Here is a 19,190-nt window from a genome sequence, read left to right as displayed (position 1 = left end):
GGTTTTGACAGGAGATTGAGGTCTGGTAGAGCTTGAGACATTCGCAAAGTTAAGAGCCAGTAATTGTTTTGGTAGATGGCAGTCTCTTTTACCTTCCTGCCTAGATTCCCAATTCTGCAACAAATGAGTTGTGATTCTACCCACCAGTTTTGCTTAGTAATATTCACCGTTCCAGGTTTGGGTGGACAGGCTACATCAAGGATTTTGTCAGTCACCATGTCACCAGTAGCTGGAGAGAGATTGGCTTGGTATTGTCTGCTGATTTTGTCCCCCCTACCAATGGGGAAGCATCCCTTCTTTGAACAGTCTGCTGAAATCCGAACCTTGGCTGCTTATGGAATCTGACATTTACTCTCTGGTGCAGTGCATGGGTACACTGCCATGTTAAGCTACTGAATTGTGTTATCTGTCAATTTTATTAATTTTCTGTTTGTTCTTGGTCCTAATCCCACTACCCGAACCTCCCACAATTATCCTTTCTCCATCATCCAGTAGTGGCCTCAGCTTTCTTTGTCACGGCCGTCGATGTTGCTCTGTGTTGACTTAACTCAAGAAACGTTGTTTTGTGGGAAGATAGGGTTAATGCTGTTAATTTTCCATTCCAGGACTTTACTGCATGTATGTATGTTAAGAGCCCAGCCAATTCTTGTTATTAGAGGTTGGGGTATTAAATAGTTCAAATGTTTTAGTTGAATTTGATATTGAATTTGCCGATATCTCTTCTATCCTGTTTAAATGGTGATTCTTAATATCTGCAGGGTTATGTTTTTAGCCTCATGTTGCAATATTACACTTGGTATTACTGAAAATTAATAGAATACAAACAAAATTTAAATTAAACTTCAGGAAGTGCTTAATTCCTCTCAAATTCAACAATTGTCCTCCCCTTCAAAAAATGCTCTGGATTACTAAAGGGTTAAATCAAGTGTTATTTTTTAATATACGTCTTTTCTGATAGGAACCTCACCTGGGCGAAGAAGGCATGATGGGTGTTGGACTGTCATATGATCAGCTAAAATTGCTGCAGAGGTTTCATCCAGCAAGTGTGACTGAAGGGGGCACCAGTGTTTGTTCTTCAGATATGGATGTCAGTCAGATGGCACATTTAATCAAGTCTGCCAATAAGGACACAATAGGCTTCTTTATTGCTAAATTTGTGAAGGTGCAGGATGCCTAACAGTTAAGAGTTTAATAAAAAGAAAACAAAAACCTCTATGCTGGAAATCTGAAATAAAAACAGAAAATGCTGGAAATAAAGAGCAGGTCATTCAGCATCTATAAAGAAAAAATACATGGTATTGACGTTTCAGGTGTGTAACTATTCATTGAGTGTAGTAATTGTTTTTATATTCTTTGTAAACTGGTTAACACCTAAAGCTCAGCTGTGAGCATCATCAGTGTATTGTTCCTATGACAGCAAACCAAAGGCATTGTTGCTATGGTAGCAATAGATTGTGCCAGCTGTTCAATGAGATCATAAACCACGTGCTGAAGAAGGTCATTAGAGGCTTTTGCATTTTATTTAGAAACCAGATTGCAACATTTGCTTTAAACTGCTTCCTCAGTCATTTTTTTAATGTTTTGTACATGAAAACAGAAATGCATCATATATTTCACATGAAATTTAATGTTGGAGCTAATGCTGAATACATACTTAATGTCCATTTTTAGGGTTTCATTTTAAGTTTAATATTTATGATTGTTATAAAATAATGTGAAACAAATACATTTTTGTATATGCTGTTTGATTATTAATAAATCTTATATTTAAAAGTTTTATCTGAAGCATTTCTTCAATAAAAGAAATGGACCAAACTACCTATATACTATAATTATAACATATTGCATCTGTCCACACTAAGCTTATTTACGAGGTCACTATTTTTGAGTCACAATTTTTATATCAACATTTTCCCAATGGCAAAACCCATATGTCAACATTTGCTGTTATACTGTAGTTGCAGGCTTCCTGCCACGAGGTAGCATTGTGACATGTGTTCCTTAGGTTGGCCTGCCATTTTGGTTTTTAACACCCGATTTTTGGCGATCAAAGACTGTCTACCCACCCAATCTGTTTGAAGCTGCTCGATTTTGGGTAGCGGTCTATCTGCCTGTGTGGTCTGACCTTGAGCCTAGTGCTTAGGCTAATTGGTTTTTACAGCTGGCAGATTAACATTGTGGCCGTTTTGCAACTACTATTTCATTATCTTTGTAAAGTGGTTGGACCTCGAGCCTACTAATATGGCCTCTTGCCTCCTCGCATTGTGACCTCTTGACCTCCATCAGTGACAATAACAGAGACCTGGCTCAAAGAAGGGGAGGATTGGATACTTAATATTCCTGGCTACAACGTATTCAGGATAGGGAAGGATAGAAAGGAGGAGTGCGGGGTGGCAGTATTGATCAAAGAAGCTATTATGGCACTGGAAAGGGACAATGTAGTTGAGGGGTCGAAGACCAAATCTATTTGGATCGAATTATGGAACAATAGAGGAGCTATTACGCTACTCGGTGTATACTGTAGGCCACCAAATAGTGAAAAGGAGGTGGAGGAGCAAATTTGCAGGCAAATTACAGAAAGATGCAAGAACTATAGAGTAGTGATAATGGGGGACTTCAATTATCCCACTATGGACTGGGACAGTAACAGTGTAAAGGGCAAAGAGGGGGAGGAATTCCTGAAATGTGTACAAGAGCACTTTCTTGAACAGTGTATTTCCAGCCCAACAAAGAAGTAAGCAATGCTGGATCTAGTTCTGGAGAATCAAGTGGAGCATGTTTTAGTGGAGGAGCATTTGGAGAATAGTGATAATCATTGTTATTGAAAAGGACAAGGATCAAGTGTAAAAATACTTAACTGGAGGAGGGCTAATTTCAATGAGTTAAAGAGGGATCTTTCCCAGGTGGACTGGAATCAAAAATTGGTAGGCAAAACAGTAATTGAACAATGGGAGGCCTTCAAGGAAGAGGTGGTTCGGGTACAGAGTAGACACATCCCTACAAGAGGGAAACAAATGGCATCCAAAGCTGGAGCCCCCTGGATGACTAAAGATATAGGGCTCGATTTTTCCAGTGAAGTTGGGGGTGGGAGGGGCTCCGAAAATCGGAAGTCCTGTTCGGGTTCGGAGCCCGGCTCCAACCCACAGACTTCCGGGTTCCCCATTGATGCGTCAGGGGGCGCGCGAGCCTCCTGAATGTGGAGGTCCCACCGGCAATTAAAGCCATGGGATGATCATTTACATAGTTGTTGAGGTAGTTGAAGTAGAATTTTTGGCAGGGGTGTGATTTTGAAGCATCCTCGGCATGTTTCCTGTGCTGTGGGAAACACTCCCTGTTGCAATAGATGTGTTTCAGCCAGCAGCCAGTGGGAGATTCAAATGCTTATTTGACAAATGGGGAGAAAAGGAAGCTTATTGCAGTAGGGCACTCTAACTTCAGAGCAAGTTTTGGCTGCAAGATCTTTGTGTCTGCACTGAAAAATCTTACTTTCCAATCAAAATTCTGCTGTTCAAACATTTAACTACTTTGAGACGTGGGAGCGCTTTGAGTGATGTCCCCACTTCCATGTCCTCTTTCGCCATCATCCCTCCCCTGGGCTAGGCCCATATCACACCTATCACTCTGCCGGACAACAGTTTAGTCGACATGTGTGAAGCCTTGTAAGGCCAGTGCTAGTATATCTGCCTGCCTGTTTAAGGAGGCAGAATGTTGTTCACTGTGAGTCTGAATGGCCGTTATCAGGGCCTGAATGGACTCATTTGTAAGCCGTGCTTGAAGCTCAATGGAGGCTAGCCTTCTCCCCATTGCAGACGTTCCTGCACATACCCGTGACAGTATCTCAGAGAGTTGCTCACGTCCCTGACACTATCTTAGAGATGCCCTCACATCCCTGTGACAGTATCTCAATGAGTTGCTCACGTCACTGACACGATCTCAGAGTTGCTCACGTCCCTGTGACAGTATCTCAGAGATTCCCTCCTGTATCAGTGCCACCATTCCACTTACGCAGGAGTTGGAATCCTCCATCCTCTGTGCTATTGTGGAGAGTGCGCATGGCACCAGTTCCATCACCTCGCAAATGTGCTGCTGTCCCTCGATCGTTCTCCTTTTAAAGGATGGCCTCCAGGGTTCAACATCTGCGTCCAGCTGAGCAGAGCCTGGAGAGGAGTGCTCCCATTGACGTGGACTCCACAGCTACCCTCGCCATCAGTGTCTGCTCGTGCTCATGTGTGTGGTAACTCACCAGGTGCCAATCCAACTAACTGAGGACTTTAAAAAAAATTATTCATTCACGGGATGTGGGCGTCGCTGGCGAGGCCAGCATTTATTGCCCATCCCTAATTGCCCTTGAGAAGGTGGTGGTGAGCCGCCTTCTTGAACCGCTGCAGTCCGTGTGGTGACGGTTCTCCCACAGTGCTGTTAGGAAGGGAGTTCCAGGATTTTGACCCAGCGACAATGAAGGAATGGCGATATATTTCCAAGTCGGGATGGTGTGTGACTTGGAGGGGAACGTGCAGGTGGTGTTTTTCTCATGCGCCTGCTGCTCTTGTCCTTCTAGGTGGTAGAGGTCGCGGGTTTGGGAGGTGCTGTCGAAGAAGCCTTGGCGAGTTGCTGCAGTGCATCCTGTGGATGGTACACAGTGCGCCGGTGGTGAAGGGAGTGAATGTTTAGGGTGGTGGATGGGGTGCCAATCAAGGTGTGTGTATCTGCGCCGGTGGATGGCTCACTCAGATGTGATGGTGCACCCTCAGAGGCCGGCACGTCCTCTGAGGAATCGCCCTCCGCCGTCATTGCGGTCACTGAAGGCCCTGTAAGAGAACAGAAAGCAATATTAAGCATCATCACAGATGTGTCATGTTGCAATGAGCATACTGAGGTGCTGAAGATGGCAGGGCATGTTAACATCAATTCATATTGTGTGTGCTGAATGTTAAAAGTTACGTCACCAGACGTTTGTCGGGTACCAGTCTAGGTGTCCTTGATGGACAGGCACTCGAGGGTGTGGCTCAGCTCTAGTGCCTCCTGCTCCTCGTCTGTGAGGACGACGATCTGTTGTGGCCCCCCTCCGGTCCTCGCCCTCTCCCGTGCATTCTGGGCTCTCTTCTATAAGGGGAGAAAGTGCAGACTCGTGAGTGAGTGATGGTGACATGGCCAACCGATGAATGCATTGGTTTGGGTGTGGCTGACCGTCAAGCCAGGCCTTCTTGGTGGCAGAGGCAGACAATTTCCTCCCATTCGCTGGGTAGAAGCCATCCATCATCCTCCTCACCCCGCCATCTACAAGGCACAAGTCAGGAGTGTGATGGAATACTCTCCACTTGCCTGGATGAGTGCAGCTCCAACAACACTCAAGAAGCTCGACACCATCCAGGACAAAGCAACCCGCTTGATTGGCACCCCATCCACCACCCTAAACACTCACTCCCTTCACCACCGGCGCACTGTGGCTGCAGTGTGTACCATCCACAGGATGCACTGCAGCAACTCGCCAAGGCTTCTTCGACAGCACCTCCCAAACCCACGACCTCTACCATCTAGAAGGACAAGGGCAGCAGGCACATGGGAACACCACCACCTGCACGTTCCTCTCCAAGTCACACATCATCCCAACTTGGAAATATATCGCCGTTCCTTCATCATCGCTGGGTCAAAATCCTGGAACTCCCTTCCTAACAGCACTGTGGGAGAACCTTCACCACATGGACTGCAGCGGTTCAAGATGATGGCTCACCACCACCTTCTCAAGGGCAATTAGGGATGGGCAATAAATACTGGCCTCGCCAGCGACGCCCACATCCCATGAACGAATAAAAAAAAAGTAGCACCTGGAGTGAGGCATCGCTGAATCTTGGAGCAGCCTTGCCCCTGTGCTGCTCCATTGTGCTGTGTGGGCGTTTGCTTCAGGAACAGCTGTTGGAGGACTTCCCTTTAAATAGAGCTCCTCCAGCTGACAGCCTGTGAAGCGGGTGCGCAGTCCGCCCACTGCGCAGCTTTCGGACGGCAAACCCGGAAGCCACGTTACGTGGCTCCAATTGACTTGCGATCGCTTGCGAAACAGACATTTTTTATTGGACGGGTTACCCACGCGCCTAATCACCCTTCCACTGCCATCCGGTCTCCATGCTAATATCGGGGCCATAGAGATTAAAATGAAACGGAAAAAGGAGGCTTATGACAAATGTAAGGTTCATAATACAGTAGAGAATCAGGCTGAATACAGAAAGTACAGAGGAGATCTAAAAAGGGAATAAGAGGGGCAAAGAGAGAGTATGAGAATAGATTAGCAACTAACATAAAAGGGAACCCAAAGTCTTTTATAAACATATGAATAGTAAAAGGGTAGTCAAAGGAAGGGTGGGGTCGATTAGGGACAAAAAGGATGATCCTGGAGAGGCAGAGTGCATGGTTGAGGTATTAAATGAATACTTCGCATTGGTCTTCACTGGAGAAGAGGATGTTGTCAAGGTAGGAGCAGTAAAGGAGAAGGTAGTAGCGATATTGGACAGGATAAAAATAGATAGAGGAGGTACTTAAAAGATTGGCTCAAAGTAGAAAAGTCACCCGGTCCAGATGGGATGCACCTAGGTTGTTGAGGGAAGGGTACAAATTACAGAGGCTCGGGCCACAATCTATGGGGACAGTGCCAGAGGATTGGAGGATTGCAAATGTTACACCCCTGTTCAAAAAAGGGGAGAGGGATAAACCCGGCAATTATAGGCCAGTCAGCCTAACGTCGGTGGTGGGGGAATTAGAGTCAATAATCAGAGACAAAATTGGAAAAGTATGGGCTAATAAATGAAAGTCAGCATAGGTTTGTTAAAAGAAAATCATGTTTGACTAACTTGATTGAGTTCTTTGCTGATGTAGTGGAGAGGGATGATGAGGGTAGTGCGGTTGATGTGTATACGGATTTTCAAAAGGCATTTGATAAAGTACCACATAATAGGCTTGTTAACAAAATTAAAGTCCAAGGATTAAAGGGACTATGGATACAAAATTGGCTAAGGGATAGAAAGCAGAGAGGAGCAGTGAACAGTTGTTTTTCAGACTGGAGGGAAGTATACATAGTGTTCCCCAGGGGTCAGTATTAGGACCACTGCTCTTTTTGATATCTATTAATGACCTGGACTTGGGTATGCAAAGTATAATTTCAAAGTTTGCAGATGACACGAAACTCGGAAATGTCGTAAACAAAGTGGAGGATAGTTACAGACTTAAGGAGGACATAGATAGACTGGTTAAATGGGCAGATACATGGCAGATGAAATTTAATGCAGAGAAGTGTGAAATTATACATTTTGGTAAGAAGAATGAGGAGAGGCAATATAAACTAAATGGTACAATTTTAAAGGGAGTGCAGGAACAGAGAGATCTGAGGGTGTATGTACACAAATCTTTGAACGTGGAAGGACATGTTGAGAAGGCTATTAAAAAATCATATGGGATCCTGGACTTTAATAATAGAGGCGTTGAGTACAAAAGCAAGGAAGTTATGCTAAACCTTTATAAAACACTCGTTAGGCCTCAGCTGGAGTATTATGTTCAAATCTGGACACCACACTTTAGGAAGGATGTCAAGGCCTTAGAGAGGGTACAGAAGAGATTTACTAGATTGGTACCACGGATGAGGGACTTCAGTTATGTGGAGAGACTGGAGAAGCTGGAATTGTTCTCCTTAAAACAGAGAAGGTTAAGGGGAGATTTGATAGACGGTTTTGATAGAGTAAATAAAGAGAAACTGTTTTCAGTGGCAGAGGGGTCGGTAACCAGAGGATACAGATTTAAGGTGATTGGCAAAAGAGCCAGAGGTGACAGGAGGAAACATTTTTTTATGCAGAGTTGTTATGATCTGGAATGCACTGCCCAAAATGGTGGTGGAAGCAGATTCAATAGCAACTTTCAAAAGAGAATTGGATAAGTACTTGAAGGGAAACAATTTACAGGGCAATGGGGAAAGAGCAGGGAAATGGGACTAATTGGATAGCTCTTTCAAAGAGCTGGCACAGGCACGATGGGCTGACTGGCCTCCTCCTGTGCTGTACCTTACTATGATACTATGATACTTTGGTACCTGTACGTACCGGTACCACTCCTTCCACCGAAGAGATTCCCTCCAAGCATTCAATTTTCATTCAGGCTAACCCAACACTAAAACCTTTAACAAGCTGAATCCTTTCGAAGCACTCAAGAGATTACACTAAATATGTAAACACTGTTAACTCTTTAATTGACCTTGTAAACTAAAAGCCTCTTTTCTTACCTTACTAATTTTTAAAGGGGCATTTTGCTTTTTTAAAAACTTGCCTGTCCCATCACTGCAAGTGATGCAATGGAATCTGCCATGGGTAGGACCATTTTATGGTCGCAGGAATGACAAAACAACAGATTCTCCAAATTGCCATGAGCATCGCCACAGATCTGCTAGTAATAAGTCTTGTGTATGACTTGCATTTTCTGCACACATTAACCATATTTCCTGTGTCACGATTTGTGTCAGATTTTTTATGTCAGCATTTAGAATAGGAAAATCCTATGTAAATATTTTGCTGTCAAACTTTGATGAGCCAATCAAATCACAGTGGTTCTTTTTTAAAAAAATGTCCGGCTCTTTTTCTCTAACTGAAAGTTGTAATGCCCAAAATAAGATTTTTTAAAAATACATTGAAGAAAATACATATTTCACAATAGCCATGATTAATTTTATCAATCAAGTTTTCTTATTAATGTTACCTTTGAGATCTTTGCTTTATAGCCTCAGCCTATCTCAAAATCCTGGGTTTCAAGTGGATATTTTTTTCCACTAAAGCTGTTGAAAACATTTTCAACCACGTCTGTATATTCTGAGCATATGCAGTTTGTAGAATGTCCCAGCATTCATCAGCAGGTTTCTGACTGGAAGTAAAGGGTTAGTCCCCTCATTCTCTGAGAATTTATGAGCTTCCTTGCTTTTTCAAAAGATTGAAACAAACTGGAGATTGAATTCTCAAAACTTTATTTCAGGCAAGTTGCATATTTAAAATATTAACAATTGCTCCTCTTCTAATGTGATCTCACTTAGACAGTGCCCGCTATTAACACACATTTAGTTATTTGTTGATGTTAGAAAGCAAAACTAAAGATTGTTTATCAAAAATATATTTCTGTATAAGTTGGCAAACTCACTAATAATGCACAAAATGCATTTAAGGCAATAATGAAAAGACAGAAAGCAATGGAGTCCCTCATAGCACAAAAGAGGCTGTGGATGGGCAGGTCAGAGACTGCCAGATGGGAAGGGGGTGTGGAGTCTGATGGTCTGAAAGGAAACTAAGATAGTTCAGGCCCTATTCTTTTGGACCCATGCAATCACAAAACTGCTAGATTCTGCCATCCATCCCCAATTCTGCCAGAATCTAGATCTCCCTCACACTTGCAAATCTCAACACCTCCCCCCACCAAAAAAAAACATGTTCCCCGATCCCAGAACTGCTCTGCTGAATGCTCCCAGACTTGGGTTTTCCTCCTTAATGCTCCCAGATCTGAAGACCCATCTCTGTGATCTAGAACTTGCCCCCTTCTCCAGTGTTCCCAAAACTCTTCTCAAGTACTTCTAGAGCTGGACTCCCTACTCCAGTTTTGCCATTCTTAGGCCCCCTCTCCAGTGCTTCCAGTTCTCAGGACTGATCCAATGCTGATCAATAAGTGTCCAGATGGTACTTGTACACTTGCACAGTGCCCAATTCCTAATATTGCACTTTCTGTGTCTTGATTTTGTTTCACTATTACGACATTTTCTCATGCACAGGATTTGTGTTTTATAACGCTTTAATTCCAGGTGTCTACATGCTTTGTCTCTTGCTGGTTCTTTGTAAGTTGTCTCTGGTATTCCTATCTCCATTATTCCAATACCCACTTTTACTAGTGTCAATTGCTTAAGCCCTTGCCTAAGGCCAATCCTCTCCACTTTTTGTTGATCTCCTAGCCTCCATATTTTTTTCTTCAGCCGCTCCTTCCCCCACCTGGTCTTGGCCCCACCATTATTTCAGACCTGCCTTCTAACTACAAATGCACAACCTGCCTGCCTTACCTTCTCTACTGAATCCTCCAGCAATTCATTCGCTTAGCTATTTGGCCACCTGACTGCTTCCCTCCTGACCCATCCATCAGTTCAGGCCATGGCTTCTGCTTTCTCTTGCTGAGCCGACACTGCACCATTATTTCAGTTGTACAATTGGGCGCTCGGACTTGACCAACCACAGCAGCAGGTTCCATCTGTGCCATCAAATTTCCAGCTTCATAACCCCACCTGCAGTTCAGTCTTCAGCCTCTGGTGACTAGCCCGCCTTTCCCTCCTGACCACTTCAGTTTGTCTTCTGTCTTCTTCAAACATTTCTTCCCTTACCTGGTCGGTACTGCTCCACTATTTTGGGTCTCACTATTGGGCATTCAGCCATCTATCCTTCTCCCCTCCTGAACACAGCAGTAGATTAAGCCATTAAGCCTGCCACCATCTACCTCCCTCCACTCCTTATCCCTCCAGTACTTCAGGCTTTGGCCATCTGACCACCTGCTGCCACTCATCCTGATGCCATTGTCAGTTCAGGCATTAACCTTTGGGCTTTTGCCGCTTCGCCCAACCCCTACACAATACATCTTCATTCTCTTGTGTCAAAAAGTCCTTACAGTACTTGTATTGTTTAAAATACAGTATAAGGACTTTTAAAAAGAAGAAACAAAACTTCATGTTCCAGTTTTATCCTCGAAAAAAGTCTTAAATTTTTGAATTTTTGGATATCTCAAGTGCAAATATAGGGCAGATAGCTAACATTGGAAAATACACATAGAGATCAAAAACCAAAACACATTGACACCAAAAAAAAGATCAGAGACACCATTGAAAATCATGTTGCTTTATGAATTGCCAATCTTGCTGTTAAGTCATTAAAAATTCTGGTAACTTAATGATGCATCCCAATTTTTTGATTGGATTTTTTTCCTCTCAGATATAGGTTCCTGATTCAAAAATCAATTCTAGGAGAATTTTCATGACGCCTGCCATCATTGATCCTGGCTCAATTAAACAGGTAAGCCTCTATTTCTCTTGAGATCTGTGGTGTTAACATTATTTTTTCTACACGTAACGCTATGCTGTTCTCCTCACTTTAACCCCCTTCCCACCACTGCTGTGCTTCTCAGTCCTTCCTTTTTTATGTGTTTTCTACATTATAAATATTATTTCCATTGCTAAGTTTGTCAGCTTAGTGAAAAACCTAGATAGTTAACCTCCTTGACGTCTTTGAGAAAGTAACATCTGGATGGTGTTAAGTCCTATGACATGGTGTCCCAAAACTTGCAGAAAACAACAGGTACTTGTTAGAGTTATGTCATGGTGAGGAGAGAGAGAATATTGAGTGGGGTGCTCCAGGGCTCAGTGTTAGGGCCATGATTGTTTCTAATTTACAGCAACACCTTGGACTCAGAAGACTGATGCAAATTGGCCAAATTTACAGATGATACCAAACTAGGAGGGGCAGTGGAATCAGGTGAGGCTGCTAAGAAATTACAGAAAGAGTTGGACAAAATATGTAAGTGGGCAGAATGATGGCAGATAAAATTTAATACAGACAAGGTACTGTATGTAAGGAAATGACTCAGCAGTTAGCAGTTTTCCACCAAAAACTATATACTGCAGAACTGGACAACATTGTCCAGTCAGGCTTAGACAAAGGGATAGCCCATGGTGCTAGGGTTACACCATATCCTGTGACCAAAGTTTTAGTGAAACTTACAAAAATAGGATGGAGTCGTGCATGCTTTGTAACTCAAAGCTTGGAAATATCTTGGCTGGGTGCAGCTCTTGGTCCCCAATGCGTATCTTACTTGTGAATATAATAGATGTATTTGATGCAGAGAAGTGTGAAGTGATACATTTTGGTAGGAAGAACGAGGAGAGGCAATATAAACTAAATGGTACAATTTTAAAGGGAGTCCAGGAACAGAGAGACCTGGGGGTGCACATACACAAATCTTTGAAGGTGGCAGGACAAGTTGAGAAGGCTGTTAAAAAAGCATATGGGATCCTGGGCTTTATTAATAGAGGCATAGAGTACAAAAGCAAGTTATGGTACACCTTTATAAATCACTGGTTAGGCCTCATCTGGAGTAGTGTGTCCAATTCTGGGCACAACATTTTAGGAAGGATGTCAAGGCCTTAAAGAGGATCAGTTGAGAATTACCAGAATTGTACCTGGAATGAGGGACTTCAGTTATGTGGAAAGACTAGAGAAGCTGGGATTGTTCTTTTTGGAGCAGAGAAGTTTAAAGGGAGATTTAATAGAGGTGTTCAAAATTATGAAGGGTTTAAATAGCGTAATTAAATAGAAACTGTTTCCAGTGGCAGAAGGATCAGTAACCGGAGGACACAGATTTAAGGTGATTGACAAAAGAAACAGAGACGACAAGAGGAAAAAAAATTACGCAGAGAGCTGTTGTGATCTGGAATGCACAGCCTGAAAGGATGGTGGAAGCAGATTCAATAGTAACTTTCAAAAGGGAATTAGATAAATACTTGAAGGGAAAACATTTACAGGACTGTGGGGAAAGAGCAGAGGAATGTGACTGATTGGACAGCTCTGCTAAAGGGACGGCACAGACACAATGATGCTGTATCATTCTATGATTCGCTTGCTTGTAGTCACTTATATGTTCAATAAATCTCAAGTTAACTTATCTCTCATGACCGAACCTTTCTTAGGACTGGAGTCCTATTTGGTAGTGTAATTCTGTATCGTAAAAATTGTTATTCCATATGGAGCAAATGCAAACTCTTTTATGTGGATTTCTATGTAGTTTGATTTGGAGACTGTTAAGTTCGGTGATGGGTTCTGCACAAGTCAGCCACGTGACTAACCAATGACAAAAAACAGTTACTTCAGCAGTATAGATATAAGATTCAAAAGTCAAGCAATTCTTCCTATTTAAATATGTTTACTTAGCAAAACATTATGACTATGAAATTTGCATCCTTATGGTGTTCTGTCCCTATATTTTATGTTGGAGACTCTTCCTACATGATATAACTTATGCTACAGCTAAGCACCTCAGAGAAGGATAAATAACAAGGAGCAAAAAAGATCTACTGCATCATCCTTTGTTCCCAGCAGTGACACAAACTCAGTTCACCTCAGATACTGGCAGAAACCTATCCAGTCATTTTCCTAACAAATTACGCTTGATCTTATTGGATGCGTGTGTGAGGGAAATTGGAGGAGAGTAATACCTTCCATTTCACAAGGTCTCCCCCACCCTTCTAAGAAATGGTTCTCTTTTTGACAGTCAGAGGACCTCCTGACCAGCAAAGTGTGAAGGAGGCCATAGAAAGAGTTCCATCAAGGTAAAAAACTCAGGGTTTTACTTCTACCATTTGTACCAACCAATCCCACATTTCTGGTTTCTCACATCTTGGTGTCATCTTTTTTTCAAGAATTGCAACCTTAACTTTCCTAAAGGCAAAAGGAAAGTCCAGATGGAGCATGTACTCTGCAGTCTTGGTTTAGTGGTTGCACTCTCACCTCCGAGTCAGAAAGTCATAGGTTCAAGTCCTACTCCAGGACTTTACATAATCTAGGCTGACATTTAAGTGCATAAGTACTGCTGTTGGAGAAGTTGTCTTTCTGATGTGATGTTGAGGCAAAGCCCCACCTGCTTGTTCAGGTGGACATTAAAGATCCTATGGCACTATTTGAAGGAGAGCGTGGGAGTTCTTCCAGTGTCCTGGCCAACATTTATCCCTCAACCAATAACCTCTCAAAACAGATTAACTGGTCATTTGTCTCATTGTTGTTTATGGGACCTTGGTGTATGCAAATCGGTGCAGCATTTGCCTACAAAACAGTGCCTACATTTCAAAAATAATGAATTTGCTGTGAAGTGCTTTGTAACATCCTGAGGATATGAAAAGCACTACAAAAGGCAAGAGTACTTTTGATTTTCCAGTCGCAGTCAAGACGTGTCATTGCTGGAAAGTTGTTTTAGTGACATCATTGACTGGGAGGAGCCATTTAGATCCCAAAGCGACTCCATATTAATGGCTAGTGGATGGGTTAGGCAGCTGATCCACAATCGCTACTGCTAATTATGTTGAAAACTCTGCTCTCTTCATGTCAGAATGCATAGGCCACACTGTTCCCACTAGATAGATTCATAGGTGGTCAATGTCCATGGGAAAAAAAACTTTGGCGGAAGTTAATACAGTGGAATGGGCACCTCTGATGTGTTCCAGCACCCTGATAAATTTTTGTAAAACAAACCTGAAAGTTGCAATTTTTAAAAAATAAGTTAGATGGTTTCATACAATAAGCAGTCTGTCAAATGTGTTATGTGGCAATAAATAGGCACTATGCCAATTAAAGTGCAGGAGCTGTTTATTGTAAATGACACATTTTACTACATTTTAGAACCATTTACTTTATATTAGCTGAAAAATTGAGTAGTCCTGAAATGAAAGTAATGTTGATGCCAGAAAGCGATGATAATTGCAATGGCATTTCAAATGAATGCAGGTAAGTGATGATGGTTCATTGTGACTGCACGATAGCCGAGTAACAGATTTGCTGATGTATTGCACATCAAAGCTTAGTCCTGTGCCCTTGTTTTACTGTTGCAATTGACCCATTGTTAGATCATGCATAGTAAGTGAATGTGTCACTATGAGTGTTAAATTGAAGCACCATAGTAGGACATGTAGGTTTGATTTCCCCATTCTACCAATCTCAACTGCATCAGTGTGCAGAGATGCTGAACAAAGGTCAGGTCTCTCCCTCTGAGAAAGGGGAAAAAAATTAGTGAGTTGGCCTATGCCTACTACTCACCTCATTCCTAATGGTTATCTAAATAGAATGGGCAGAGAGCCATTGGCAGGTCTTCCTGCCTCTTTTTGGTATAAGATGCTGCTTCCTGAGAAGAAAAGGGGGAATTTGATATCCTCACCAACAAAACAAATCAAGAATAAAAATGTAACGTGCAGGTACAGCAAGCAATTGGGAAGGCAAATGGTATGTTAACCTTTATTGCAAGAGGGTTGGAGTACAAGAGTAGGGAGGTCTCGCTGCAACTGTACAAGGCTTTGGTGAGACCAAACCTGGAGTACTGTGTACAGTTTTGGTCTCCTTAACTACTTGCCTTAGAGGGGGTGCAGCGAAGGTTCACCAGATTGCTTCCTGGGATAAGAGGGTTGTCCTATGAGAAGAGATTGAGTAGAATGGACCTGTATTCTCTGGAGTTTAGAAGAATGAGAGGGGATCTTATTGAAACATATCAGATTTTGAGAGGGCTTGACAGAGTAGATGCTGAGAGGTTGTTTCCCCTGGCTGGAGAGTCTAGAACTAGGGGTCATAATCTCAAGATAAGGGGTCAGCCATTTAGGACTGAGATGAGGAGAAATTTCTTCACTCAGAGGGTTGTAAATCTTTGGAATGCTCTACCCCAGACGACTGTGGATGCTCAGTCGTGGAGTATATTCAAGGCTGAGATCGATAGATTTTTGGACTCTAAGGGAATGAAGGGATATGGGGATCGGCCATGATCTTATTGAATGGCAGAGCAGGCTCGAGAGACCGCATGGCCTACTACTCCTCATGTTCTCATGTTATGTTACATTAAAATTGGGCATGATACTTTTACACACAAGAAAGCCATGGTTTGCAGGACCAAAATTATTGATAATCTTTAATTTATGTATGTTCTTATAATGTACACATTTTGCTTTTCAAACTGTTAAGCTTTGGTTATTCTAAGACCAGCATGACATTGTTGTGAAGAGCATCAAGCACCATTTGATGTTTTTAGTATTAGAAATGTTGACTGGCTGATAATATTACCCTGTAATTCCATTTGAACCTCTTTAAAATGTCACCTATACCCAGGATAGAACAATGTCAAATTACCGTGCCTCTATTATTATGCTATTCAGGACATGCCATATAGTATTAAACCAGGGATTTTTTTTTCTATGTTTTCAAGCCAACATTCGCCTTGTTCACTCTACAGCAGCCGATGTACCTACATTTGATCACCTCTGAACAGGTTCATCATTATAGAGTAAATGATTCCAGTTGTCAGGTCATGAAAAACATTATGGGATAAATTTTATAAGTTGGCAGTGCCTCATTGATGAGGACAGATTGGATAATAGGATTTGGAGGTCAGCACGTTTGCTTCATGATAATAGTCAGAAAAATTAAACATTAAAATCAGGTGCACTGATTTCCACGCCCAGTTATTTGAGTTGTTGTCCTGTCGAGTGAGGATCTGCACTCAAGTGCTTAGGTGTCACCATATAGGATACTCTCTGTACAGAGTGCCTCAGAAACAGACACCTGTAATTAATGAGACTGGAGGGATTCTAACCTGAATTGTTCTCGTTTTCTCCTTTCCTCTCCTGAAGGCACTGACTCATACTGGGATATGTTTCTATGATACCCCTCTGATATCTCACTTATTTATCCACTAAAACATCAGAAGAGCTGGAGTGATTCTAAGGTGTACTGGTAATGATGGCAAATTTACATTATATACACACTCAGACTAAAGGCTCTGGCTACAACACAGTCTCCTACAAAGTACCCATTAATACACATTAGTCTTTACTGAATTTTTGCCACTGAAGGTTTTAAAAATGCAAAATCCTAAACCTCCAAAGACCAGAGTTCAGGTTTAGCTCTTTTTTCTGCAGATGTTTATTTTTACAAGTAAGCCCAATGCACAGTCGGTCAGTAGCTGCATCAAAATCAGGCCTCCTACAACAAAAGTAGGAAATTGGAAGAGTGGGGAAAAGTGCTGTAAAAAGCAGCAAACGATCTGAAATCCAAGCATGGTGCACTTTGGGAAATAATGGTCACATCACTTTGCTACTTTAAAGAAAATGGAACAGTTCATATGCCAGAACATTTGTGATGGTTGAAACAGGAAGAAAAAGCAGCAACCTAGTTCAGGCAACGTGCCTGGAAGTATGTAGGTATTTATGTGTGTACATGTGGATGTGAATGTATATATATTTATTTATTTATTATGTATATGTCTCTTTGTAACATAACAGAAGGAATGGAACATTGTTCCTGTTAATGAAATGGCATTTCTACATGTTAAGTTAACATGTACAGCCATCCTTTGTACAGTTAAATAAATAACTCCATTAAACAGTGCAACAGAATCATCTACTGTCAATATCTACAAAGGCAATTATGAAGTATATATACAAATGCTTACAAATTGGATTTTGAAAATAAATTCCACAACTGTGCATATACAGTACCCAGTACAGCTTATCTTTACACCCATTAAGTAATAAGTCAAAGCCATTTGGGAAAATTGGATCGTTTTTACAAAGGGGGAAAAATACAGAAACCTCAGGCAATTCCTAAACAAACAATATCATGTAACTTACATAAATATTCAATATTTGGTATATAACTTAGACTTATCAAGTAAATTTGTCACTGTCTTGCCAGTTAAAACTATTCATTTTACAAAAAATCCTGAACAATATATGTCTATCTATATTTTATATATTGAATTTCCCACCCCACTGATTGATGATATATGCATCTATATTTTCTGAACTTTAAAAGTTAGAGGGAAGGGGGGAGGGAAAGAGGGGAAATGAAAGTAGCTGCAAATTTTCTAAAATAGGCCAATTTTAGTTGGCATGATTAAAAAGAGAAAATACATTAGGACTCTGAAGCAGATATCATGGTTAAAACTATATTCATTTGTAAATGATTTCCAAATGTTACGAGTACAAATAGAATGATACTATATATACAGTACATAGTACCAACACTTATAAAATACTTTTGTCTCAATTACCTCTGATTTGTAAGGCAAGACTAGACCCCTCCCCAACCCCAGCCCAAGTACAGGTATAAGCCAGAGTGGTCTTTAAACATGAAAAGATTTCTTTTTTTTAAAAAAAAAGTTGTGCATGCAGAAAATAAATGTTTGAGGGAAAAAAGGAAACTTTTTGCTGATCCAACTTTTTCTGAATACAAAGCAAAGTTCAAACTTTTTCCCCCCCAAATCTATATGTTGCTAAAGAACATTAATAGTAGTTTGATAGCAACAGTTATTGTTCAGCTGGCAGCAATCAAAACCAAATAAAAAAACACCAAGATCACAGTACAACTCTAGGAGATCTGTTAATTGTACTGTGTTTTTAAGTGAAATATATTGAATCTATTTCCATGCTGCGTCTGCAACAACTGTATGAAATCTCAAGTATACAATAAGTTTTGCAACAGACAAATCAGATAAATATGTACTTTAAAAAAAAACACACACACAAAACATAAGGGACACAGAGGAACCGTGTAGGCAGAGTTATTGGCGGATGTACACATCCTGGTTCCAATCGCTGACATCATTCCTTTTTTTGGATGCAGCATCACCATCCTTTTCACAATATCGATCCTTTGATTTATGCCGACTGCGCTGTTTGTTGCGTTCATTATGGTCCTGTTCTCTATCTTGTTCCTTAGAACGATGCCGTGACTCTCTGTGCCTGTGGGTGCTGCCGCCTTGCAATTCTTCAGTGTGATTGTGATCCTGGTGTGAGCTGTAATGATCGCCATGACTATCCGTATAATCATCCTTTGATTCTATGTACACAGAATCCCTGCTGTCTTCCATTTCCGAGTCCAATGTTTCCTGTCTCTCGAGGCCCCGACTCGCAGTGTCCCGATGATTGTGGTGCTTTGTAGAAGAAGTTCGGTGTTGGGACTTTTTCACTGGCTCTGGTTGTTTCTCTTCCTCCTGGGAAGCAGTTCTCTCAGGTCCTGAACGTAGGTGTTTTTGCTCTCCCTGTTTTTGTTCACCCTGGTTAGTACCACACCATGCAACAATCCAGTTAGTGAGGATTTCACAATTCAAGAAACACTACCGTAATCTGATTAATTTACAAGCTTAAGATGCAAGCACCATACATAGCCCAGCTTTTACTGAAATTTAATAGTTAATGCTTGCTTTTGTTAACCTTTTCAATACATAAGCTTAAGCATCTTCATTTGGTTACTGAAGCAAAGCAATTACTATCAAAGTCTCTTCAAGTAAAACAATCCAAATGTTAATTTATCTTAATACTGTGTAACTAATACTGAAAATTGTTGAAGTAATCAAATGTTGTGGACTTTTGGGTACTATTTAGCATGAATTTAATA

General features: G+C 41.5%; 2 protein-coding genes across 7 annotated transcripts in view; one reads left to right on the top strand and one right to left on the bottom strand.

The window, feature by feature from the left end:
• The window catches only part of nsun6 (NOP2/Sun RNA methyltransferase 6), a 47,493-nt gene extending 45,772 nt beyond the window's left edge, over positions 1-1,721 (top strand). For 3 of the 4 annotated variants that reach the window (XM_068007087.1, XM_068007088.1, XM_068007086.1), the window contains one exon: positions 959-1,721. In XM_068007087.1, the coding sequence (XP_067863188.1) occupies positions 959-1,177 (219 nt within the window). In that variant the 3' untranslated portion in view covers positions 1,178-1,721. The remainder of the gene's footprint in view (positions 1-958) is intronic. The other variant, XM_068007089.1, reaches the window with a different exon arrangement.
• A 12,673-nt stretch (positions 1,722-14,394) lies between these two features.
• LOC137343211 (voltage-dependent L-type calcium channel subunit beta-2-like) overlaps positions 14,395-19,190 on the bottom strand; it is a 351,241-nt gene continuing 346,445 nt past the window's right edge. For all 3 annotated transcript variants that reach the window (XM_068007083.1, XM_068007084.1, XM_068007085.1), the window contains one exon: positions 14,395-18,849. In XM_068007083.1, coding sequence (XP_067863184.1) covers positions 18,355-18,849 — 495 coding nt within the window. In that variant the 3' untranslated portion in view covers positions 14,395-18,354. The remainder of the gene's footprint in view (positions 18,850-19,190) is intronic.

Source organism: Heptranchias perlo, chromosome 2 (genome assembly GCF_035084215.1).
Source record: "Heptranchias perlo isolate sHepPer1 chromosome 2, sHepPer1.hap1, whole genome shotgun sequence".
NCBI lineage: Eukaryota > Metazoa > Chordata > Chondrichthyes > Hexanchiformes > Hexanchidae > Heptranchias > Heptranchias perlo.
The sequence above is the reverse complement of the archived record's forward strand: the minus strand, read 5'-3'. Positions and strand labels throughout refer to the sequence as shown.